Source organism: Columba livia, chromosome 18 (genome assembly GCF_036013475.1).
Source record: "Columba livia isolate bColLiv1 breed racing homer chromosome 18, bColLiv1.pat.W.v2, whole genome shotgun sequence".
In the NCBI taxonomy this organism is placed as follows: Eukaryota; Metazoa; Chordata; class Aves; order Columbiformes; family Columbidae; genus Columba; species Columba livia.
In genome coordinates this window covers 10,366,799-10,391,296 of record NC_088619.1, presented here as the reverse complement: position 1 = coordinate 10,391,296, position 24,498 = coordinate 10,366,799, and the positions used below count along the sequence as shown (strand labels likewise).

Below are 24,498 nucleotides of genomic sequence, written 5' to 3'. Positions count from 1 at the left end.
TTTTTCTCTTAATGTCGCGGAGAAGCTGTTTTCTCCGTACGAAATCAAGCTGGGCATGAAGCCGGTAGCTCTGATATGGGCTGCTCTGCGCGGCGGGTTGGTGGTGGCTCCCTGTGTCCGTGTAGCTGGCGCTGGCCGGGAACACTAAAACTGACAGAAACGTGTTGAGCCGTTTTCTGTGAGAAGCTGCTGCGAGGCCGCGCTAACGCGCTCTTCTAACAAAATAAATCAGCAGTACAGTAGGCTGTCTAAAAACACGGCACGGGTAATCCTGTCAAATGCGACCTGAGCAGGTCCTGCCATTAACTCAGCCTTCGGAGGGTTGTGTCTCAATCAGTTAATAACATAAGCACCTTCGCAGCCGGGAGCCATGGCGGCGCGGCCCGGCGCAGCTCTCGCCCGGCCGAACACTCGGCCCGCTGCCCCTTGAGCGGCTCACGCCCGCCGAAGCCGCCCCGCACCGACACCCCGCCAGCCGGCCCGTCCCGCGTGGGCACCGCCGCGGCCCCACCCCCGGGGCGGGGGACACGGAGCGCGCAGCCCGCGCTGCGCCCGCCCTCCCGCCGCCCGGCCCGGCCCGGCCCTGCCCGCGGGGCGGGAGCAGCGAGCGCGGCGCCCGGGGCGGGCGGCGGGGCCGGGATGCTGCCGGACGGTGACGAGCGGGAGCTGGAGAGCAGCGAGGAGGGCGGCGCGGCGGGCGAGGAGCGGCGGCCGGAGCGCCACGGCAGCACCTACCACAGCCTGTACGGCTACTGCAGGTGAGGGGCGGGGGGGCGTTTCCAGGCCTTGTCACTTCCCAGCTGCTTGAATTCGCTTTATTTTTCCCTCCCCCCCTCTCTCTCCCTGCCCGAGTAGGTTTTGTTTTTCTCCATCATGTCTCGATTCCCTGCTCCTGCTTTAACCCCCTCAGGCCGTACCTTTCCCCGCTGCAGCCCCGTCCGAGTGTTGATGCTGTAAAATCACCGGGGGCGGGTTGGTTTGCAGACCCTGCGGGCGGGGAGCGGCTCCCGGCGATGGCAGCGCGGCAGAGACACCGGCCGGCGACGACTTCAGGTAAAACCGCCCGCGGAGCAGAAAAACCGCCCGTGACAGCCCGGTTTGAACTCTGTGCAGTGTTGCTGTTAGGTGGATGGTAAGCAAGTATCTCCAAAGCAGAAAGCGCTGTGAAAGCATGCTGAAATCCTCTGGGTGCTTTTTTGGAATAGCTACAGAATGGACACAACTACAGAGCTCAGATAATGTATTAAAGTGTCATCTTTGAGTTTGAATCCCATTTTCTTTGCTATCTAAGACTCAAAATTTCTGTATTGACCTAGGGCCGTTTAGCCTGGAGAACAGGAGGCTGAGAGGAGACCTTATCGCTGTCTGTATCTACCTGAAAAGAGGTTGGAGCATGGAGGGTGTTGGTCTCTTCTCCCAAGTAGCAAGTGATGGGATGAGAGGAAATGGCCTCAAGTTGTGCCAGGGGAGGTTTAGATTGGATATTAGGAAAAAATTCTTCCCCAAAAGGGTTGTCAGGCATCGGAACAGGCTGCCCAGGGCAGTGGTGGAGTCACCATCCCTGGAGGGGTTGAACAGATGTGGAGATGAGGTGTTTAGACAAGGTTCTCAGGGACATGGGTTCATGCTAGAGTTAGACTCGATGATCCTGAGGGTCTCTTCCAACTGTAATGAGTCTACGATTCTATGTAATTATTAAACAATTTTAAGCGGGCTTCATATCTTTCCACGAGCTCTGTAACGGAGCTGTTGCTCGGTATTACAACTAGAGAAACACAGAACAAAGAGAGGCACTGACTTGTTCATCGACGCTGAGTTCAGCATCAGCTGACACCACAACTCCAGAGCTCTGGGCGAGTGGGCAAACCACTGACTGTGTTTGCGATGGGTCAGAAGCCCCAGAGCAGCGTGGCTGTAAAGCAGAGAGGTGACAATGGTTCCCCCTCTTAGAAGCGGGAGGTTCTGCCCTTGTTCAGCGAAACAAAACAGTAACATTTGCTTTTGCTAATGATTTCTTCTTGTTTTTAAAGCCTCTCCTTGCTGGACACTAACTTACCAGTTGAAGCGGAGACAGAATTGCGCAGTTTTCTCGCTAAGCGTCTCACTAAAGGAGCCCTGTTTGAAGGAATGGGGAATGTAGTGTCAGTGGGGCTGAGGTAAATGTTAACAATTATTTGTGAATAAGAAACTGTAAGAAACATCAGCAGCATTGCATATCTTGCCATCTGCTGCTGCTGCACTTAGGTTTAATCCTGATTCCATGTTCTGAGTCCATTGCTGTGTTAATAACAGCTTTATGCAGTGGCACTTTCATCTTTTTCTAGGTAGATTTGAGAAAAATACTGTAGTGAATAATTTACTGTTTGAATACTTAAAAAATACTTCATGTGTTTGTGACTATTTTCTTTTAAACTACTCTGATTGTACCACAGAGGAAAAAGAGCAGGTCTAAGACCTCTATACGTGACCGCAGAGGAGACACTGGTGCTAGTGGGTGAAGTTCTTCTATGGAAATAATGCATGTCAGCTTTTTGCACTTATTTATTGTGATGTATCTGTAACATATTTTTTTTTTCTCTGCATAGCATACCAGAATATAAAGTTGGTTGTTATTACTGTCGTTTCCAACAAGAAAATATTCTAGAAATGGCAACACTGGAATCAGACGCCGGTGCTCCAGAATATGTGGTTTGTTTCTTAGGTGGCTCAGAGAAAGGTCTGGAACTATATCCTTACCTTTAACCTTCTTTTCTTTGTGGAGAAGGAGATGATGTAAAAGTTATGTGTTCATGTTCGTTTCCTGCTTGAAATTAGCACATTCGTACACACCTTCTAGTAATGAAAATGTCAATAACAGCCATATACTGAAAGGGAAAAATGCAGGTCTTAACTGATGCATCGTATTTTCCTTAAGAAGATACATTCAGACTTGAGTTGGACAAATACATTCAAAGTCTGAAGATAAACCTTGATTTGGAGGTAAGGCCTAAGTTTTGGTTTTTTAAGTGGTGAAGATGGTCTTTGCTCGGTATATATTACAGTTTTGTCTATTTCTTAAAATGCAAAGGCCTTCAATGCTGATAGTGTGGCTTTAAATGTCAAACTAATTATTTTAGCGTAGTGTGATTTGAAATTAAGAATGTTCTGACATCTTAGGGTGAATAGATTATTAATAGGCTTCTATTTGTGTAGAAATCTAATTTGTAGTTGAAGTTTTCATGTTTCAACCTGTTACAGCAAAAAACCTTGGAGACGTCTGTGAAGCCCCACTTGAGCAGCTGGTTTGAGAACGCCGTCTGCCCTATTCAGAGGGTAGTGCAGCTCTTCCAGGAGAAACTCGCCTTTTTGTTACATGCTGTAAGTGTACTTCAAACTGGATCAGTAAAAAAGGTTCAGAAGGTATCTCAGTGACTCCAGCAAGTTTATAAATGTTTCTTGCATTTGCTTTCCCAGACAGGAACAAATGAGGAACACCTCAGGGCAAATACTTTTCCCCTACTTTATTGCTAAGGAAGCACGTAGCAATTTCTTCCATCAATTTTCATAGTTAACTCATTTTCAATTACATTGTAGTGTCCAAGTTGAAATTAGCATGAGAAAATGAGAAACAGTGTGAGAAAGCTGTCCCTGCTATAATTCCTCTGAACCAAAAGGGATGTTGTATTGTGTATATGCCTCATGTAATTCACTGGAAACAGGAATTAATCCTTGCTCTGGTTCCTGATTTTGAGGAGAATTTGGATGGAATGGCTAGTAGATTATAACTGCTGTATTTCTTCTGAATGCAAAACCAGCTGCAGTGACTAGAATATGGAGTATTCCCTTAGGTCTACCCTCTCTCTGAAAAGAACAATTTTTAAAGTACCACATCATGTATTTATTGCTAGTAACTGCCGTATAACAACAGAAGTGTTATCGAAGTTGTATCTAAATTTTTTCTTGTTTGTTTGTTTGTTTGCTTTAAGGCTTTGAGTTACATTCCCGTGGAAGTAAAAAACGCAGATGAAAGAACAGAAAAAGACATTAGCAGGTAAAGATACTTTGAGTCCAAGGAACCTGTAAGTTGGCTTTTGTGTATGGTACCCTCCTGTTGTTGCTGCTCGGGAGCTGTGAAGGAGCAAAGCCTTCACAAGAGCTTTTGTCTCAGGTTTCTGGCAGCCGCCAGCCTCCAAGGGCTCGTTCAGGAGGGAACAATGACGTCCTTGTGTATCGCCATGACCGAGGAACAGCACAAGTCAATCATTATAGACTGCGCTGGACCTCAGCCTCAGTTGCATAATGCAGGTGAGATTACAGCTGGGAATTCTTCACCTTACCTGCTTGTCTCCCTCAGCCGCCCGGAGTTGTGGACACTAGAGGTAGCTGAGGATAGGTATACCGTTATCAGTTGTGATGTGAGAGTGATTAAACAAGGTGAATGCAGCTGTATGTTTACGTTAAGCACATTTACTTTCTCTCTTTGTGTTCCCGAACACGTAACAGGAAGCAACAGATTCTGCGAGGACTGGATGCATGCTTTTGTGAACGGTGCTGAGGGTGGAAATCCGTTTCTCTTCCGGCAAATTTTGGAAAACTTTAAATTGAAGGTACCTGTTCATACATATTAAAGACTTAGAGAAGACATCAGGGTTACTGAGGGAGCAAATACTTCTTTTGCAGCAAAGTTTTAGGTTACTCACAGTGTCTATGCCTCATTAACTGATTAACTCGGAAGTTTAATTTGAGGAGTGGCTTACTGTAGTTGACAAGACCAGAATGTGAAGTATCAGTGAGTACTCCAAAGGCATTTTCTCACATTGAAAATAACCCCAATATTTTTCTTTTCTTAAAATACTGTTAATTTGAGCTGTGCACACCCAATATCATGTAACTGCGTAATATGGATTCAGTACTTAGCACTTCTTAGGTGATCTCTTATAATAGGTGAGGAGAACTCTTGATACAAGTTTGGGTGTTATCAGGTTGTGCTGTCCCCATATTCTGCATCAGTACAACAACAGTGGTAACACGCATCAAAGACAGTTCTCAATTCTTACATTACTCTTGACTAGTAATATAAAATTCCTGTTAGAAATGCTTTTGCTTCTCCTGCTATTCTTCCTTCACTTTTCCATGGGATAGGATATTTTCTTTCTGTGTAGAAGGATAAGAAAACCCTGTTGCTCTTTTCCCAGGCTATACAGGACGTTAACAACCTGAAGAGGTTTATCCGCCAGGCTGAAATGAACCACTACGCCTTGTTCAAGTGTTACATGTTTCTGAAGAACTGCGGCAGTGGAGACATCCTTCTGAAGATCGTTAAAGTAGAACATGCAGAAATGCCAGAAGCCAGAAACGTAGTGACCGTCCTTGAGGAATTCATGAGAGAAACATCAGTGGCTTAAAATTATCTTAATTATTCTGTACTTGTTTGAGGGTATTGTATAAATCATTAATTTCTTCTGTGCGGCTTGGTTACACTCTTGCAGGCATTTTAATTTAAAAAGTATTACCTAAGTTAAAACTAAGTTGCAGTTTCATCTGACTTTTCTCTTTTTTTGGAGAAAGTAGTATGACCTTTTTTTAATGTGTGAATATCAGATCATACAAAGTTCTGCATAGTTGCCAGTGCTTCCCAGATTCTCCAAATGACTCGCTCCTTTTCTGAGGAAATACTGACTTTTGGTTTTTACAGTCATTGCACAAAAAAAACCAACCAAACAAAACCAACTCTGACCTGGTGAGCATTTCAGTGTTTTAAATATTTTAAATATCTTTAAGATTATCACGTCTAATCATTAAGATATGGTTACTTTTGTTTTAATGTATAGAAAAGCACAAACATGGATAAATCATAGCAAATGAATTAATAATCTTTGTTTAAGAGAACATAGGTAACAAGTCTGTAGCTAGTTTTCACAGTTTGTTCTTCTGGTACTAGATAAAACCTTGTTAATTGGTATGAAACAACTACCTTAAGACTGACCAGAGTTTTAGGAATGAGTTTGTATTTGCATTGTGATCAAGACCACCTTTGTATGTTCTTAAACCCATTTTGCATAACTGTAAATAATCGTATGTTGTTCAATCATAGTGAATTAAACCTGAAATTTTATAGATTAAGTATTACCTTTAAATTAATAGAAACTTCTTCAGAAATTGAAGTGAATTAAGTTTACAAGTTAATTATCCAGACTTTAAAACATGAATTCTTACCCACATCATAGGACATTTAGGCAGCAGAATACTTGAAGAAAATCTTTGGCTACAGCTGGAATCGAAACTCCCGAGACCTCTGAGTGACCACGTAAACGAGGACTGTTCTGCAAACTCCATACAAGCTGAACTCCCTGTTGTTTTTATTTTGGAGCAGCAGCAGAGGGTGTTTGAGCACCTGACAGGGCACGGAACAGCTTTTCCTGAAACAGCGACAATCTTACTAACACTGTTCAGTTTGTTTGTTCTGCTGTACCCCGTGATGACAAAGGCTGGATGCTTTCCTGTGACACTACTGTGTTGAGCCTATAATAAGGTTTACAATAAAACACATTAATAGTGTGTTACATTCAATTACAAATTAACGTTGTCCTTGATGTCTCCTCTTGAAAACCCTTTATTCGCTGCTGCTAGTGTAACATGCAGGAGGCCACAAGCATCTTATGGGCAGCAGAGGTGACACGTAACATGGACAGGTCAGAAAAGAAAATAAAAGTAGTTTGAAAGAAAACAAACCCTTTATTCTCTCATTTGCAGGAGCTCTGCGAAGTAACAATGTTTTCCTTCAGACTTTTATTCTTGAGTAAAGCAGCGCCACTCAAAAATATGTGATGCAGACCTGCTCAATTTTATTTAAAAAGAAAAAAAATTAATGGATTCCGCACTCAAATAATATTGTTACAACAAAAATAAACAGAATGTACACAATACAAAAATATTTGGAAATACACCATAGCATCTTACCTTGCAAATATATTTTTGTTTTACTAGCCCTTAACGGGAAAGTATCATTTGTTCAGTATTTTAAGGCAGAAAATTACATTGTTTAGTGCTTTGTATTTAACACTTGGATGTGTTGTTAGCATTAGCAGTGTAAGCAAAAGAAAAGCTGCATAAATCTAGCTTATTTGCAAACTAGACAGACACCGTGGGGGAGTCAGGAGACGGTGACTAACATATCTATTAAGCTCACTGGAAATTAAGGTACTTTTGCTACTTAAATCAGGCCTGGGGAATATTTTGTGCTCTGTGCTGTAAAGTACCCTGAAACACAAGTTTTCTGTACTACTACTGGCATTTCAGGAATACCTCATTAGGAAGCTTTTTCCAATTAAGAGCCAATGATTAATGGCAACATTAAAAACACATTTACCTTTAAAAATCTTGGGTTTTGTTTCATGTGTGATTCTCTCTTTACAGAGCTGCACAATGCACTGTTTTCCTCTCTAACCAGCTCTCACTGGCAGCGGTTGCTGCCGGCAGGTGTCCCCGAAGGAGCTCCGCAACAGCACCCCAGGCTCTCCAGTCTGCGGTACTGCTCCCTACACCCATCCTCTCTGGACCAGTGCTACAAAATATGTACTAAATGGGAAGTCCAGGTGTCGTGTCCTCACTCGAGGGCAAAAGCCAAAAATAACTCCCTCTAACACGCACTGTTCAAACCTGTACACTGAGAACAGTCCTTGCCTTTTGCTCTAGCGCTGCACATCCATAAGATTCAATAGATTCACATTTTACCTGACTGACGTGACATCCTGGCAGCAGCTGAAATAAAACCAGAACAATCACCAAACCCGGTCCTCAGTGGATGGCTCCTTCAGGAACACGCTGCTGTGACAAGCTGGAACCACAAATGAGCAGGGTGGAAAATATTGCAACTCCAACACAAGTCAGCAGCCTCAAGGACATTTGGAGGTAAAAGGAAAGTCTGGTTGCTATTAGCTCTCTGGTGCTGCAGCAGTGTGGCATTCCTGGGTGCATTAGAAAATAACATAACTAGATTTCCTGATACTCTGTAAAAACATAAGTTTCACTGTGTAATTTTAGTGATTAAAAAAAAATAGCTATAAAAGCTTAAGCACTTTGTGCGCTCCTGACTCCATGAGCTGATATATTCTTAGAAGACAACAGGCTCTATGTACAACCCACTCTATGTATGGGGAGAGATTTCAGCTCTGATGAGCAGGGATGTGAGAGGGTTTGATTTATTCACCCACAATACATTTCGTACTGCTTTAAAATCTGGCCTTTCTGATCCCCAGGGTTGCTTGTAGACTTGCTCAGACAGCGTATGGGGACACAGAAGAGGAGACAGAGAGATGAACAACACTTTAAAAGAACAAGTCATAAGCTCAACCTCAGACCTGTTTCCAATCAGTTCATGCAAACCATGTTCATCTGTGGATACAGAACCGAAGGGTGCCTGGATTACTCTGATAGCTCCCTCCCACACCTGAGCAGAGGCAAAAATATGTTGGCTAGGGTCAGACTGATGAAGAAACTGGTGGCTCTTGAACTTGTAGCATGCTGCTTCACCCCACAGCACATCACCAGAGGCACAGAAACCTTTCCTGGGGAGAAACTGATGGGCATTAAATAGCTTTCAGTTGAGAAACCAGAAGTCAAAGTCAATCAGTGCATAATGTACCCTGGTAGATTATAGGCAAAGTAATCTGTGTTTCGTTGCGATTTAAATTTCAAAGTTTTCCTAAAACTTCCAGGGGAGCTCCCATTTCCACTCACCTCTGTTTAAAGGCATCTGTAATCAGAAAGGCTTAGAAATAGGTGAGGAAAGGAATGTCTTCCTTACGCGCTAACCATGTGTCTGTCAGTGTTCTCCCAGCTCCCCGCTCTCCCGCTGCTCCCCAGGGAGATGATCTCCACTGCTATGAAACTCACTGGCCAGCACCTGAAACGATGTAAACTTTCACGACTGCTTACATCTGGACCCAAACCACAGAGGTAAAATGGCACAGGGAACCAATCCCCTTCTCCAAAATGAACAGAGCTCTGACCCTTGTCCCTTCCTCTTGTTCCTTGATCTGAGAGTGCACAAGCAGTTTATCCGTCACACAGAATGGCAAAGGTGCAGTTGCCCTCAGAGGTTCCATTCCTGTATACAAAAGTGGCAAATATTGTTTCTTCTGCAGGTAAGGCTTATTCCAGACTGTAGAAACACTTATTTTGTCCATGCTCCCTTTCCCCCAAGGCAACAGGAATTCTACTAGTGCATTCTGTGGGAGCAGAACTTCACCCTTCCAGATCAGGGAGATTTTTTGCATAAGAGGCAAAGAAGGGGGCAGCTCATAAGCACTTGTGAATGTCCCCTCCAGAAAGACAGACTCCTACTAGTAATTTGTGGCATCATCTGGCAGCACTGATTACACAGCTGAGAGAATAAAGCCCACGATACAGAGACGTTTTGCTACAGAGCAAACACAACTGCTATAGTGCCCATGAGATGTGCTGTGGAAGGCTCTGGTGGCTGGTGCCTGGGCACCTGTATGCAAACAGAAGAAAGGAAGAAAGGAGCTAATCTAGAGAGGCTCCTACAGCTGCTTTATCCAGGCCATCAAATGAGGTGGGTAAAGGGGGAGAAAAGAAGGGCATCCATGTTCCTGGACTATAGTTTGACAGCTCTCTCAAGTGAGAAGCAAAATAACATAAGCACCTTACAGAGAAGTGTCCCTATAAGCGTTGTTTGTGCTACAGGTGTTCCAGTCTGGTCCCCAGGTCCATGCTACAGACCAGTTACAAATTGCTAAAACCTGGGCTTGACTCATGTTAAAGAAAAAGGCATCATTGCAACTGACTGTTGCTTGGAGCCCCTGAACGTCCACTGCCTCAGGAAGAGGCATCCTCAAAATTTAGCAGTCACTTTAAAACCAGTTTTGTCAGTTTCACAATGGTCACTGTAAGACTGTGAGACCATTTCTGCCTCAGTGGGAAACAAGTGCTACATACAACCTGATTTAACTCCACTTATTTCAGTGGACAGATTTGGCCCCAAATGGACTGTATGGCTGTAAAGATGAGATAGTGTCCACCCTGTGCTGCTATGGGTGATCCTGGTCCCCCTTTTCTAGTAAGAACCTGCTGGAAGAGTTGAAATCCTTGCTAGGAGCTTGCTACAGACCAGATGTTAGATCAACGTGGCCAGAAACAAAGTGAGAAACAGCACCTGATTGTCAGCTGATAAAAGCACAACTGAACATTTGCCCTCCTTTTCTCCATCCCCCCAAAAAGAAACCCCAGCCACATCCTCTAGTCACAGCAGACTGGGAAAAAAAATAAATCAAGTGAAACATGCACAGTAAAAGTCACCTCTGGCTGGGTGCCCACAGCACTCTAAGAGTTCCCAAGGTTTATAGTGCAATTTCATTTGACCTGTAGTTGAAGACCAGCCTCCATCGCCTTGGGTGATCAAGTTCTGCCGATTCCTTTGAAAGGTGTGCAAGACAGGTGTCACCGTAGGCTAATATATCTCAGGAACCATTCAAGTAATTAGACTGTGGCACTGGTATGGCTGAACAGTCAGATGTGTCTGTAGAAAGCAAACCCAAGCTGTCTTGTGAATACCATGTGAGTCTCTAATTAGTAAATATCTGCTCTTCTTCCCTTTTAGCGTTCAGTAACGTTGAGGAGATTCATTCAAGAAGTGGCCATAATTCTAGCACTGACCTGGAAAATACAAACTTCTCATACAAAATATTTACGTGTGCTAACAAACCAAGTGGTAAGTGCCCAGGTACAAGCTGCCCAAGAGGAGCCCTGACAGTGGAGAATCCACAAGGTCCAGGCCAGCCAGTATTACAGTACCTGCTAGTTCTGTGAACAAACTGATCAGCCCATTCTTTCACGAGATCTTTAAGCATCTCCTCCAGCACTCACTGGTGTTCAAAAGAATCATCCTCCCTTAAGTAAAATATAAAAATAGATCCTCCATCTTTGTTCATTTAACATAGCTGGCAAATGACTTCCGTTTTCGAGCTTTCTGTCCCACGTTTTCAAGGAGGGGGAGGTAGCTTTAGATCCAACAGGCTGTAGGCAAAAATGTTCCAGAAGATGGCAAACAAGACAAAAATGACATAAATAGAAAGGAAGATCCACCATAAAGTCTGATCTTGGAGTCTCTGCTCATAGTTCCTCAGGATGATGACACCGAGGGTGATTCCAACCATCACTCCTCCCAGGTGAGCCATGAAGCTGGGGTGTGGGCATGGTGGGTAAGCGGAGGGGTGGAATCGCAGCCACACAGCTCTTCCAAATTCAAAGCTCACTGGAACAAAGAAGGAAAAAGAAATTAATTGCCTAGGTCTATCCCTTCTTAACTCCATATTGCAGGCAGTGCTGCATCCCCTGAAGAGATGGAGGGGGAGAAACTGCCTTGTATGGTGAGGACAGGGAAGACATGGCCATGTAAGGGCTGCAGCACAGACATGAGGTCTCCCCAGTGGCTGGTAAGGGGTCTGGGTTCATGGGAGTGCAGATAGGTGGAGGGATATTCACTTTCCAAAATTTATATAAAAACATTTAAAAAAAGGAGGAGTTAGACTTTGAAGACAATTGTCTGTGATGGATACATGGCCTAGTTTCCCTTATCATGTCACCCTAGGGATGTGGCTGAAGATAATTCATTAGTGTGTGTATCATGCTGTTGCTGTCCCAGACAGGAAATGCTCTAGGAAGCCTAAGTATTATCATTATGAAACCATTGCTTGTTTGTGAATTCATAGATGAGATGTTTGAGTCCCAGATCTCCACAAATGCCACAAGCTACAGATGCTGGCTAACGACAAGTCCTCATTTACAAGCGCTTCTGCCGAAAGCCAAAATCTGCATTTGAGACTGATGTTTCTGTTGCCAGAAGGTCCAGCTGCGAGTTCCTACCAAAACTGCTGCAAAGTCAAAACTCTCTGAATCAGCATGAACACTTACGACAAGGACAAAGCAGGATTGCGTGTGTGCCAGGCATTGCACAATACTTACTACAGATCAAGGCCACAGCCATGCGCAGCAGTTTGAATTGGCACTTCATTCCTGACCAGTTCTGGAAAAGAGACAAGGAAAACAAAGTGATGCTGCATGCAAACCAAAGTGATGCTAAAACAAACCAAAATTGTCCCCCTCTGACCCTGCAAATCTTGATGTGAAGAAACCACGTGTCTGCATTACCACCCTGTGAGACAGAGGAAACTTCCTCCTGCTTCTGTTGGCCCAGTGGCAGGGAACACAAATCACGGTGAAAAAATGAGACTGCTGCCTTCACTGCACATGAGCATTAAATAGAAGGTTTTCTTTTAGGCTTGACACAAAAGCCACCATACATGCACATTTTCCAGCACCCGTATAACAGACCTTCTGTCTCTAGTCAGCTGATGGGCATTATCTTCCCACTCAAATCCCGAGGAGGACACATTACCATCATTTTAATGGTTATTCTGCTCTGACATTGCTGGCACAGGGCAGACACGCAAACCTGCACCATCACACACTAATCCTCCCTCAGCAAAGCCATGTTTTCCCAGTGGTCAGTGCAGGATTCACACAGGCTGATAGGCTGGGCTTTACCACCACCTAGCTGAGGACCTTGGACAAGGTCCTGTTTCCAGGTCTCAGAGGAATGATGATGCTGGTCCTTCCTGACCTTTGCAAAGTACTGCATTAGGTGAAATGGCAAAAAGATGCATCACTCACACGCCCAGGCTCCAGCTTCCGTCTGGGGTTTACGAGTGGAGATAAGGGATGTTTTGCACACAAACCCACCAAATTCTAAATTTCCTTAAATACCTACTGACATTACATGGCACATGCAGACAGAAACAGGCCTGCAACTTCTGCAGAGCCCATCAGCTCATTCTTTTCCAAGCATTTGCCAGCCCTTGCAGGGAGAGCTGATAGCTGGGAGTACATCGGTAAGTCTTGGATTACCAGCCCCTTTGGCTTCTCCTGGCAAGCTGCCAGTCATCAGGGCACCAAGCCACCAACTGCAGTGTAACATTTCCATTCCAGGACCATTCGAATCATGAAGAGCAGACTTAACTGGGGCAAGCTCTGAATGACCAACAGATGGGTCTGGCACTATTTCCAGTTCCCTTAGGCCACCAGACCTGGCTCACTTCCAAAGCGGTTCGACCGTCATTCTGGTACTCACCATGACTATATTGGCCAAGTGAGCGGAGACGAGAGCATACACACCTCCAGAGGAGCCCACCACAGGCGCAGTCATATCGGCTACTGACACTGCCAGGGACCCTGGGAGAAAGAACAAGGGGTTTTGACAATTGCCAGCCAGATAAACACACTCTCTCCTACCCTACATCTCTGCCACTGCCTGTTTTGTGCTAATTGCTGCAGGTCGGTAATACACAGATAAAGAGAAGGGAGGGTGGAATCGATTGACTTGTGCAGCCAACTCAGTCCTGTGGTACTGCCAAGGCAGCGACTGACTGATTCTTTTGCGCCTACTTTAAAAGCAGCCAAGCAAGGCAGCAACATACCTATGCTGCAAAAAGACACTTACTGACTAAAATAACAAGGAAGCAGCAGATAGAAAAATGTCTGTGTCTTGTTCCTTACCTGAAGATAAAACAGACGTAGCTCCCATGCTGGCAAGAAAAATATTTGCACAGTAAGAAGGAACTGTGGATTTGTAACTTAGCACAGGTGTCTGATCAAAGCACAGCCTGTTACTTGTTAAACTTCAGAGTAAAACTATCTAAAAATAACCTGGATGGAGGCAGTAAACACGAGACAGCAAAAAGACAGGTCGAGCACATAAAGGCACCACTAATAACAATAGATCCAAACATAAACATTGCTTCTCCTTATCCCAGTTGGAGGCTTGGATCTGCTCAAAGCTCCTCTCGTTACAAACTTTAACAGAAATGTAAGAGATAGAGACAGAGACAAAGGCAGACTTGGTGCCACAAGGCAGGGATAATGAAGATCTTTGCGATGAGCGGGAATGGGAAAAAGACACAACGGCAGATCTCGAGAGAGTCCTCAGTAGTATAGAATCTAACAAACTTATTTGCTAATTGCTCAGCTGATTCTGGGTCAAGAAACTGCTGAGGTTCCACCAGCTGACTCTGCTGATACCTCCCTCTTCTTCAGTGTATGGCCCTGAGACTTCCCAGCTCTTAAACGCTGCCATTAAGGAAAAAGTTAATGAGAAGTTAAGAAAGGAGTATTAAGAACTTGCAGTTAAGTCCTCGGATATTGCACTGAGCATATACCTTCAGTCTCTTGATCTCAGTCTCAACATGTCTTCTTAGTATAGTCAGACTAATGAGGAAAAAAACCCCATAAAAGTAGGGAGTGGCCATTGTGGCTCGTGTCTACATTTTACTGCTTATTCCTGGTTGTTTAGGAGTTATCTTTATATTGCCAGATCATCAGCATAAGTGTGCCTCTCTCTCTCTCTCCTGGCACACATCAAAGAATAAAGCACGTTTAATACTTGGCTAACAACTTAAACAAAAAGGGTATCATGGGATGCCTTTCTGTGTGGGACTGCCTGGTCACATTTGTAATTCAAAAGTTTCTCCTTTCCATTTGGCACTTTGACAATTTATAGGTCATAAGTTGTGAAAGACAAGCATGTGAGAATGTGGCAACTTGCCTGAGGAAAAAAAAGTGGGATCATTTGTGTAACAGAAATGAACCAATAGTGCTGGGTGGGCTAGTGAGCTTCACACAGGCTCTGACTACAGCCTCCAGAGCTCTGGGTGCTAAGCCCAGGCCAACGCCTTGTAAAACCTGCCCCTGGCCCTGCAGATCCTGCCTGCAAGTCCATGGCCACAGGAATCCAAGAGGCAGCGGCAATGAGAGCTCTCGCCTGGGCTCAACTGCAGCAGACGCAACGCTTGCTTCCTTCGCTTACCTGGCACAGTTGTGCGATGCATATTTACAAACATATAAATGAAGCCCTGGGGCGTGGTAGATGTATCTATATAAAAGAGCTAATGTCTGGAAAGTTGTAGATTGGGGACCACTTTAGTGCTTATTAAAGTAACAGGCAAGGGACAGCGGAGCTGGTCTGCTAACTCCTTTCTCTGCAGAAAATAATGTGGTGTTTGTACCACGCCTAGTCCTGTGTCCTAGTCCAATTATTCTTTGCACAGTCTCTCTACTGGAATGCAGAATTTATTAGTATCCAATGCAGCCCATTTTACAAAGGCTTTACCTGCTCATTATGGAAAAAAATAAAACTAAATGCCTGGGGAAAAAAAAAAATCACCATAAACCAGTCAATCATTGTCCAGCTTCCACTGTGAAGCCCTTGGTTGTTTTCACACCCTCCTCCTGTTTTGATTAGATGTTGATCTATTGTCAGCTAACTTTCATCACCTCCAAACTGCTAGAAATGCCAAACAAATAAAAGCCATAAAGCACAAACTAAAAATCAATCAAACCCCATGGCTTCATGATTAAATGAATTTTCAGATTCCTGTGCACTGCTCACAACCTCCAAACACTTCTTGCTTACTCATGCTGTAGAAAGCAGACAGCACAGGACAAATGGAGGAAGAACTGGCACAGGACCTGGGGAAAAAAAATGACTCTTTATGCAGGGATGCCTGTGATGCCACTTTTCTTCTGGGCCTTTATGAGACACAAGAGGAAAGGAACAGCAAAACCTCCACATTCAGAACGACCATCTAAAGGAAGGCTATTTTAAACTAACAGGTTGTTGGTGCCTTTTCAGCAGATCTCCTAAACACAGAGCCTGTGGCTAGTTAGAAACAGATGTCAAGTTGTAGCGTGTTTCTCACTTCCAGCCTTCAAAAGAATTTCAACACACAGAAGATCAGCAACTGCTCTTCTCCTACACCAAAATGTCACAAAATATTTCTCCTACACAAAAGTCAGCACAGACCATTTTCACATGTTTCTCCATCTGGGGCATCCAGAGGTGTCACCTACCTGCCACAACTCCAGCAACATACACAAAACTGATCCTCGCAGCTCCATGCACCATTTCCAGGGGAACCCCAACCAAGAGCTGAAGGACAACATTGAGTCCAAGGTGTTCTATCCTGCGGCAAGGAAAAACAACAGTTGTCCTCTTTTCTATGTCTTTGTCTCCCTTCTCTACCCTTGAGACAGAGATGTCTTGGAAAGCAAATCAAACAGCACCTCCTTCATGAAAGTAGATTGTAACACTGGGAAAAAAAGTGGTTCCTGAAAAAGAATTAAAAAATCAGCCAGAGCTATGATGTTTCTTCCCTCCCTACTGTTCATTATCTTTTTCATATCCATCCAGGTCCTTCCAGACAAAGATCTCATTAGTATGTCTGGTTCTTAGTGAGACTCTTTTTTTTCTTGGCAGTTTGTTTGGTTTTGTTGTTGTTTTTTCTTGTTGTTATTGTTTTGTTTTGTTTTCAAATAGAGGGTTTGAAGAAGTTAAATGACTCGTCCAAAAAAGCAGCAAGATGGCTGCAGAGCCTGGAACAGAAGCCAGAAACTTGACCTGCTCCTTTCTTCTCCCCTCTTAATGATACAGCCTTTCCCTGCACGTATGACACTGCCGTGATGGGAGCAGGTATTAAGTCCAGAGCAAGGTAAGCCTAGAAGTCCCAAGACAGTTTCTGTTGCCTTGTGACCCATATGCCACTTTACTGTTTTTGCTGTCTGACCCTCAGCCTTTTCCACTGTGCCAGCTTCGATGTGATCGTGGTCAGAATGGGAAGCAGAGGGCATTTTTACCTCTGGTTAGGTGCCCAGTGAGACACAAGGTGTATTCATTGAAGGCCTCTGCTCACCTGTCCTTGTCCTCATGATAGGCAATAACAAAATTCCTTCTGAATGCGGGGAAAAGTTGGGCTGAGACTAGTCTTGTAGATAAACCCTGCTGTGCACATCAGGATGTGCAGGACCACTGCAGCCTAGAGGTAGGGAGTGTGACAGCTAAGATGGGCTTAGCTGGTAGACTCCAGTGCAGCAGATTTCTCCTGTGCTGAATCAAGAGTTTCAAAGCAAGCCCTTTGTTGTCCTAATCAATAGTATTTAACGAAACTGTCTTGCTACTTTTCAAAGCTCTGTACAAATATTTACCCATGCCTTCACATAGGTAACAACAGCCCCAAGGCCCTGCACAGGGTCCTTCTCAACACGGTGCTAGTGTCTGAGACTTATCAGGGCTGGGACCTCGGCAGAGGGCCACGCCACACTGGACCAGGGGTCTCATGCATTCTGTTTGGAGAGTGTCCGAGTCTGCTTACAAAGCAGGCGGGCCTAAATGACACAACAGTACCTTTAACACAAAACGCCAGCATCTTTTGGGGGAAAGAGTGCAAAATAGCTACTGCACTGAAAATCTATGTCCTGGTTTATACAAGAAAAGGATTGCTCAGACAGCCACTAGGAATATTTGGTTTAAGGTATATGCATTTTCACTGTCTTGGTCTTTCTTCATGTTACCATAGCAATTTCCCATATACATCAGAGAAAAATACTGATGGTGAGATGCAGTAATGACAGAACAGTCTCATAAAAAAGAGTTTAAAGTTGGACCAGAAAAAAACTGCTAGAAATGATACTGCTGGAAACAGTCCTCTCTGGATATCTTAATAGGTTTTTTTCCACCAAATTTCTCTCCAAGGATAAATTTATCTCCTGCACGAGACACACAGCACTGCAATTTGTCATAATGGGAAACTGCTGCATGTAATGGAGTGTTTTTATTACCTTGCTCAAGACTTTTGAAGCCACTGGGTACAGGCACATTCTGGCACCCATTCTGATCCTGCGTGTTCACAGAACTTAGGAACTAATTTAGGAGCAACCAGCAAAGGTCAAACTGAGATCACAGAAAAGAGTCAACCCATCCAAGTGCCCTTTCACAGAGGGGAGGGAAGCAGCTTTGGCTGGCACACAGTCAGCGTCATGAGGCAGCACCTGACATTTCCACACAAAGCACTGGGTCTTATTTTTCAAAGGAAGCTTTTGTAAGAGCTCGGCAAAGTTTATCCTAGACTCTAAACTGACTGCCCTGATTCACAGCTGTTCTTAAAAGACTTTCCAGGAGCAATCCCATTCACTTCTCCCCATCATGCTAAGAGCTTTGAAGGCTCCACAGTCAATAAGCACCCATAAAATATAATTAGCCTTTGCCAGTGCTGAATGCATCATTCTTGAAATGACAATTTCATTGATTTATTAAAGACTTTCTCCTTCCCCAGGACCAAACAAATGGGACTGAGCATCAATGCAAGTCATTAGTTATGGCAGTGTTACAAATGCGTGGGCCCCAGATAATCAACGTCTGCTTTCCATGAAAGCAGAAGGGCAGAATTTACAACTTCGCCTGCCTTTTCAGCCCTTGACAAAGCTCCCTCCATCAGGACCAACATGCATTTTTGGAATCTTTCTAGAGGCACAGCCAGCCAAGCCTTAGCAACTGCTGTCTTCATGGACACCTTCTGGCTGTCACTTGCTCTTCAAAAAGCAGACCAAGAGTACTAAATTAAGGAGCAGGCCACATTACCATTTTAAAGTCTCAGCTGGAAGCAGGATAACAATAGACCCCATGGCATTGTGTTAGCTTCTCATTTGAAAATGAGAGGAGAACGATGGGCTTCCACTAACAAATGTTATTACCTTTCCAAGATTTATCTGTTCTCTTGATATCAAAGGAGTTTAGCGCACAGAAGTTAGCAATAAATGAACGTTTAGCCTAACTTCAGATACTGCAGATAAATCACTGGATTTACTGTCCCATTGGGATTCTCCATTGTTTTGAAGGCTACGTAGCTACAGAACTTTGAATCCATCACAAAAACAATGAGTTTCCTGCAAAACACCTTCCCCGCTGTTCATCTTCGAGCCAGCCACAAATGTGAAATAAACCTGAGGTATTTTTCAGCCAGTAAGTGTGAAGAAATGCCAGAGTTCTGCCTGCTACAGGGAAGGGTCACCTTGCACAGGTTAGGAAAGCTTGGCACAGGTGATACAGGAAGAAATTTGAATGCTGCAAAAATTGTTCCTGTGCAGGTGCTTCTCTTCAAATATATCCCAAAGCAATCTGCCGTTACATGAGTGAGATAGTAGAACACCACCACGACCAGAAGAAGATCCAGATACAAATTAGCTAACGTTAGTTAAGAACCAAGTGTTTCTTCCTTTTTACAAGCCTAGCTTTACCCACATCCTCAGCAGTGGAAATCTACACTTCTCATTTTACATAACCAGCCTCACATCTAAGCCCAATAGTCTCCACTGCAGACTGAAACTTGTACACAATGGATTTTTGGAGGGATTTAGCATGCAGAGAACAGATGTTGCCTTGTACAAAAGTTACATCTATAAATTTTTTCCTACTCTCCCATTGGGTCGAATCTGTTCTGTGACTTTTATCCAGAGATCTGGGGCACACCTCGTGCTTAAGGGCAATTACACATGGAAGCAGTTACTTCATGGCAGAGAAGAGATATCAGCATGTCTTCCATCAGAGACATAGAAAAAGGAGAAGATCAGCTTCATCCTTCTGGCCTTTCATAGAAGAACATTGACTGATGGGAATATAGGCTTTCTGTTTAAGAACAAATGGTCTTTATCCACTTTCAAACTATAAACTACTGTTAAAAACCTTGTTGTGATTTTTCGATGACAGAATTAAAGAAAATTGCAATTATCTGCCAGGAATGTGCAAAGATAATGATCTGAGAAACTACCCAGAGGGGGCAGAGTGTTTTGTACAGGGATGAACTTTCCTGTGACACTCGCTCATCACCATGGCATCACAAACATCACACAACTAAATCTCTTTGAAAGTCAGGAGGACTAGCACAGTCGAGAAGCACAGAGTTAGAATCCCCACGCCTTTTATTCTCTTCCCAGGTCTGCTACATACCTCCCACGGGATGAAGGAGGATTCATTTTACTGTGCACCTTCATTTTGCGTTAGATGGACCATTCTCTGTTTATCTGGTCAGTCGAGATTGTCAGCTCTTCAGGAACACTGGTGTCTGTACAGTGTGTACAAAATGGGAGTTCAATCTTGACTCAGGCTTGTAGGCATTATCTCAGTCCCTACAGAAGGGACGACATTACTAAGTGATGACATACCATAGGCACAGGGAATTTCATTGACTTTTCCAACCTCAACCAGGAAGTCTAGCCAGAATGCACCACGTAGCTTCTAAACACCAGTCCAACACCTTTGCAGGCTTGTTCTGGCACTTGCACAGCTCCTTGAGAGGGACACTGGCCTACAGTCTGGTGAGTTTTCGGAAGCACACACTGGGAAGTGCACAGTAAGAGGGAGGTGTGGTCCAAACGCTGCTGGGAAGAAGAGCAGCATGTGTTAAGTCCTTTATGTTGCCTCCTCCTTTCAAACAGCTGCGAAGGTTTGCCCCACATTGCCAACACTCCACAACAACCTCAGATTTTTCTATGCGCTTTAAATTGATTTTTAAAAATTGATTTCTGAGCTGATTCTGCACTTCCTCCCTCTCTTTGGGGAACCTGAACTGAGGAGAATCTCTGCAGTTTGTAAGTACTCACCCTGCATGCATGAATATGTAGGTTAGGTACCTCCAAGCCTGAGCACGGAGCTGAGGATGGTAAAGTAATGTGTTCTTCAGGTATAAAGGATGGGTGACTTGCAGCACGAATCTGTCTAATACCACTCCATTGTAAAGAAAAAAGGCAACCTAGAAGAGCAGGGAGATTTCTTGGTTAGCAAGTGCTTTTTCTGGCTGAAAAGCACTCGGTAGATCAAAATCATGGAGAAGAAAGTCAAATGTACAATAATTTTCCTCCCATTTGACAGCTTCACACAACATGGAAGTTCCTTGCATTGAGGAACCTTCAACACATTGGTATAATTCAGTATGTGGCTTTCTGTAACACACCAGCCACTGAGTCAGAGGAACTCAGCACCCTACTGATCAGTGCCACATTATATCCTTCTGTGTGTGTATTCCAGTGCACTACTCAGCAACTGTGCAAACATCTCATTTGGGCAGCAGATGAGCAGGTCAGAATATTTAATCTAGTTTCTATTCCCTCCTTCTCTCCATTCACAGAACAGAAATAACCGCATAGGAATTTTTCTTCTAATTCCGTTATTTGACTTACCAGTTTCCCTAGAAATGCTGAGATTTTCTCTCCTCAAAGTTTTGCTATAGTTTCCCAAATTCTGTAGTTTCATATACAAATTGTTTCTATGACTAATAACCATGCTTGGAGACATAGGATCACAGTCTCCAGTTAAACACATGCATAAGGTGAGCCAAAACGGCTATCAGCTCTGTGCTTGTCCTTGTCTCAGTCTGAGTCCCACTCTAGCCCTTGTTCATGTCCCAGCAAAGCCTCTGGCAGTGTGGGGTGAGTTCCCAGAGGGAGGACATTACGGTACTTGCCTCTACAATAGTGATAGTGATCATGAACCAGGGTGGAGGGCAGCAGGTGTAGCTGTCGTAGTACCACTTGCGATCTATCTCTCTTGGCAGGGTCTCGTACGCAACATGCCGGATCAGCCTCTGTGAAAGGCTCAGTCCCGTTTCCTCCAGCAGCGCCTTGCTGCACAGCCTCCTGTTGCCCTGAAGGATGGCTTGGCGGAAACTATTCGACCTTTTGTTGCTCATCTGGATAAAAAGAAAAGGAAGAAACGCTGAGGACAAAGCAAGGCCTGGTTCAACCATACAGGGAGATCAGTGCCAGTTTGGCAGCACCAGGTTGGAGCTGTAGGGACCAAATCTCAGCATGATCAGAGGATAATCTACATGTGGTGTGAGGAAAACCAGCACCAGCGTTTGCTAGTACGGTGCAAATAAGCAGGGTCAGGGTAAAACACTGGGAAAGCAGAGCAGAGGTGGCTGAAGCACCAGGCTGAGCTCTTTGGCCCATTCTCGGTTTTCCATCCACTGTGTTCACCATCAGTTATCACAATCCCCGTTCCCGTGTTCTCCTTCCCTCAGCTCTCCCTGCTCTGTCACACTTCCCTGCACCTGCCATCTCTTGGGGCAGAAAATTTCTTGAATGTAGCAGCAGGTACATTCACAACATCTAACCCTTGTGTTCTGGTCCTTGTTGGCAGGAGTCAGCTCTGGGCAAAGAAAGTTATCCCTTTCTGTAAAACAAAACTGCATGAGCAACAGAAGCGAAACAATGAACTAAACTGGTGGACAGGCTGTCTTAGCTGCTGTAAACTTACAAGAGGAAAGGATTTCCTCTTTTAAAACAGTTATACTCACAGAGGGGAGGTTTTGAGATGACACAGGCTTTGGAGGACACAGCTAATTTGTATATGCATTATCATCATAGAATTAGCTATCTATCTTTTGAGCATACACACTCCCAATTTGGATGCATAATTAAAGCAATTGCGTTTGCAAATTAGGCAGATGGAATTTCATGCCTAGCCTGCTTAGGAGGGAAAAAGAAAATCAGGTCTGAAAGAGCTTGCTCCAAGATTTGGATAATTGCTAATTAGCCCTGATGTCAAACAAACCTGCTGCATTAGAGTCACTGTCTGTAGTGGTTGAATCTTTGGCAGGAAGGCTCAAAAGGATAACTGTGCATCAAGACCACTGCAGGGGGACCCTTTACAGTAAAAGACAGCAAAATGAATGCAACAAACTGGTCCTTCTTCTGAAAGAACTGCTGACTGATCTCAGAAACACCAGCAGTCTCATAGAACCAAATAAGAGATGACATTCAACAGCATTGGCTTCCAGGTGTCTTGGATCACTCTGGTTTCGCTAAATATCCCAAAGACAGCATAGCCCAGAGCTTGTGCTCTCAGTGCCGAGGCAGCTGGGTAATTGTTCCAAGCTGGACCAAGCTGCTTAAAATACAGTAATCACTGCAGGGAGTCACCTCCTGTTAATCACTGCAGGAAGACGAAGGGGCCATCTGAGGTGATGGCACTACGGCCCATTCTCCCAGCAGCTGCCCAGCCCTCCTTAGCCTTCCATTTGCAGCCTGTGCTGTGTCAGTGGGAGCAAAACTTCACCCCAAAATTAAAAGCCTTCCAACTCTATCTCTACAGAGCTCTTAGCACTAACTAAACCTCCTGCCATCTCAAGCAGGAACATAAAAATATTTGTCAGGCCCTCTTTAGAGCAGAGGATATGGAAAGAAGGTCCAGGTTCCTTCTAAATGCTATAGCCTTGGAAAGGCTTTACATCCAGATGAGGCAGGGACACAGTGTCAGGAGCTACTACGCACACAGAAAAGTCCCACAATCCAGTAAAATGTGGATGACTGGACATACTGAGCACCTGATAAAATAAGGCATCTCAGAGAGAAGACATCCTGGTCCCCTACCTGAAATTATTGCCCATCACACCAAAGGGGAAACGAGTGCCAAAGGGGCAGCACAGGTGACTGCCAGGGCTCAAACACACACATAACCCCACGGGCCTTTGGATGATGCTTTTAATCTCAGACTAGGAGGTGATGGGCATGAGGAGAGACAGAGCATTAAGTCACTATCGCTGCTCTCACCATCTCTTGATGAGAAGCCTATTTTGGAAGACTCAAATTTTCCCAGAGTCTCCCCCATATGGTCATAATTTTCTGACTTGATTTTGGAATTACATAATATTGGTATTTATGAGCCAAGTATTTAATCATCAGCTGAAAGAACATTGGTCCCATTGTTGGCCTGCACATCATTACAGCTCCAGGAAGCTCAAGGCTGCCCGTCCCACTTCTCTTCCCGCAATTGATCTGAGGCTTCTTTAATGAGCATGATATTAAAGCTGTAGGCAGATGGGTACAGCAAACAGTATGTGGGGAATGAAGGTGGCAGTGGGGACAACATATTCCCTTAGTCCTTCATGCCTGCAAAAGGTTATTATGCAGAGAGAAATAAATTTCCCTTGCAAAACGGCCAAGCTGACACGACTGGTAAACATGCACTGCCACCTCTGCCCTTTGGTGTTCCCAGACCAAAACAGAACAAGGCTTATGCTACAGCTCTGCTCAAAGGATGGGCTTGGTACATCTGCCAGAAGGGAAAATTTTTTCCTACTTAGATCTGAACCTGTCTTCAACATTGAAAATGTCAAAATTTAGGATAAGAGTCCTTATCTGTCGTCTAGTGTGGGACAGTGCCAAACTCTGGCAAAATACAAAGCCCCACTTCTGTTCACAACACATGCCAATCCAGAACTAGTCTCAAATAATCTGTAACTCACAAGGGCAACTGTCTGTTCCTATTACAGACCAATTTCTCTGGGTTTCTTGGCTATCTGCACTACTGTTGCTGCCCCAGATAAACAATAGCCAAGTCATGTGGCATTTCCTCATCTCCAGTTTCGTGGTTGTGTGGGGCACAGTACACTTTCCATGGATTTTATTCAGCCTCACTCAGGAGGTTTTGAAAAATATGGAGTTCTGCCCATTATGCATTGGCATCTTTGAGGCTAGGCTACAGCTTTTTTAAAACACGTACTACACTGTGATAGGTAATGCATTTAGCAGTCCAGCTCTGGTCCTCCAAGACACAGAACATTAAATCAGAAGTTAGCAAAAGCTTTTTAAAAGCCTCTGTCAGCTCCAGTTTTA

At 44.3% G+C, this 24,498-nt stretch overlaps 2 protein-coding genes across 12 annotated transcripts in view; one reads left to right on the top strand and one right to left on the bottom strand.

Moving 5' to 3' along the window:
• Positions 1-42: 42 nt before the first annotated feature.
• C18H17orf75 (chromosome 18 C17orf75 homolog) lies at positions 43-7,357 on the top strand. Of its 5 annotated transcripts, XR_010466864.1 has the most exons (11): positions 43-758; positions 911-1,132; positions 2,031-2,156; positions 2,586-2,728; positions 2,924-2,979; positions 3,238-3,357; positions 3,966-4,030; positions 4,148-4,284; positions 4,483-4,586; positions 5,175-5,719; positions 6,207-6,556. XR_010466864.1 is itself a non-coding variant. In XM_065034156.1 (10 exons), the coding sequence occupies exons 1-10, from the start codon at positions 640-642 to the stop codon at positions 5,382-5,384; spliced, it is 1,149 nt and encodes a 382-aa protein (XP_064890228.1). In that variant the 5' UTR covers positions 43-639; the 3' UTR covers positions 5,385-7,357. The 5 variants fall into 5 exon arrangements, 3 of the variants coding, with proteins under 3 accessions (XP_064890228.1, XP_064890227.1, XP_064890229.1); XR_010466865.1 differs by lacking the exon at positions 911-1,132 and having other exon boundaries at positions 2,586-2,726; positions 2,922-2,979; positions 6,207-7,357; XM_065034156.1 differs by having other exon boundaries at positions 985-1,053; positions 2,586-2,726; positions 2,922-2,979; positions 5,175-7,357.
• Positions 6,803-24,498, bottom strand: part of RHBDL3 (rhomboid like 3) — a 53,710-nt gene continuing 36,014 nt past the window's right edge. For all 7 annotated transcript variants that reach the window (XM_065034158.1, XM_065034161.1, XM_065034162.1 and 4 more), the window contains 6 exons: positions 21,345-21,569; positions 20,485-20,633; positions 15,904-16,016; positions 13,130-13,230; positions 11,965-12,025; positions 6,803-11,254 (listed from right to left, as the gene is read on the bottom strand). In XM_065034158.1, coding sequence (XP_064890230.1) covers positions 10,983-11,254; positions 11,965-12,025; positions 13,130-13,230; positions 15,904-16,016; positions 20,485-20,633; positions 21,345-21,569 — 921 coding nt within the window. In that variant the 3' untranslated portion in view covers positions 6,803-10,982. The remainder of the gene's footprint in view (positions 11,255-11,964; positions 12,026-13,129; positions 13,231-15,903; positions 16,017-20,484; positions 20,634-21,344; positions 21,570-24,498) is intronic.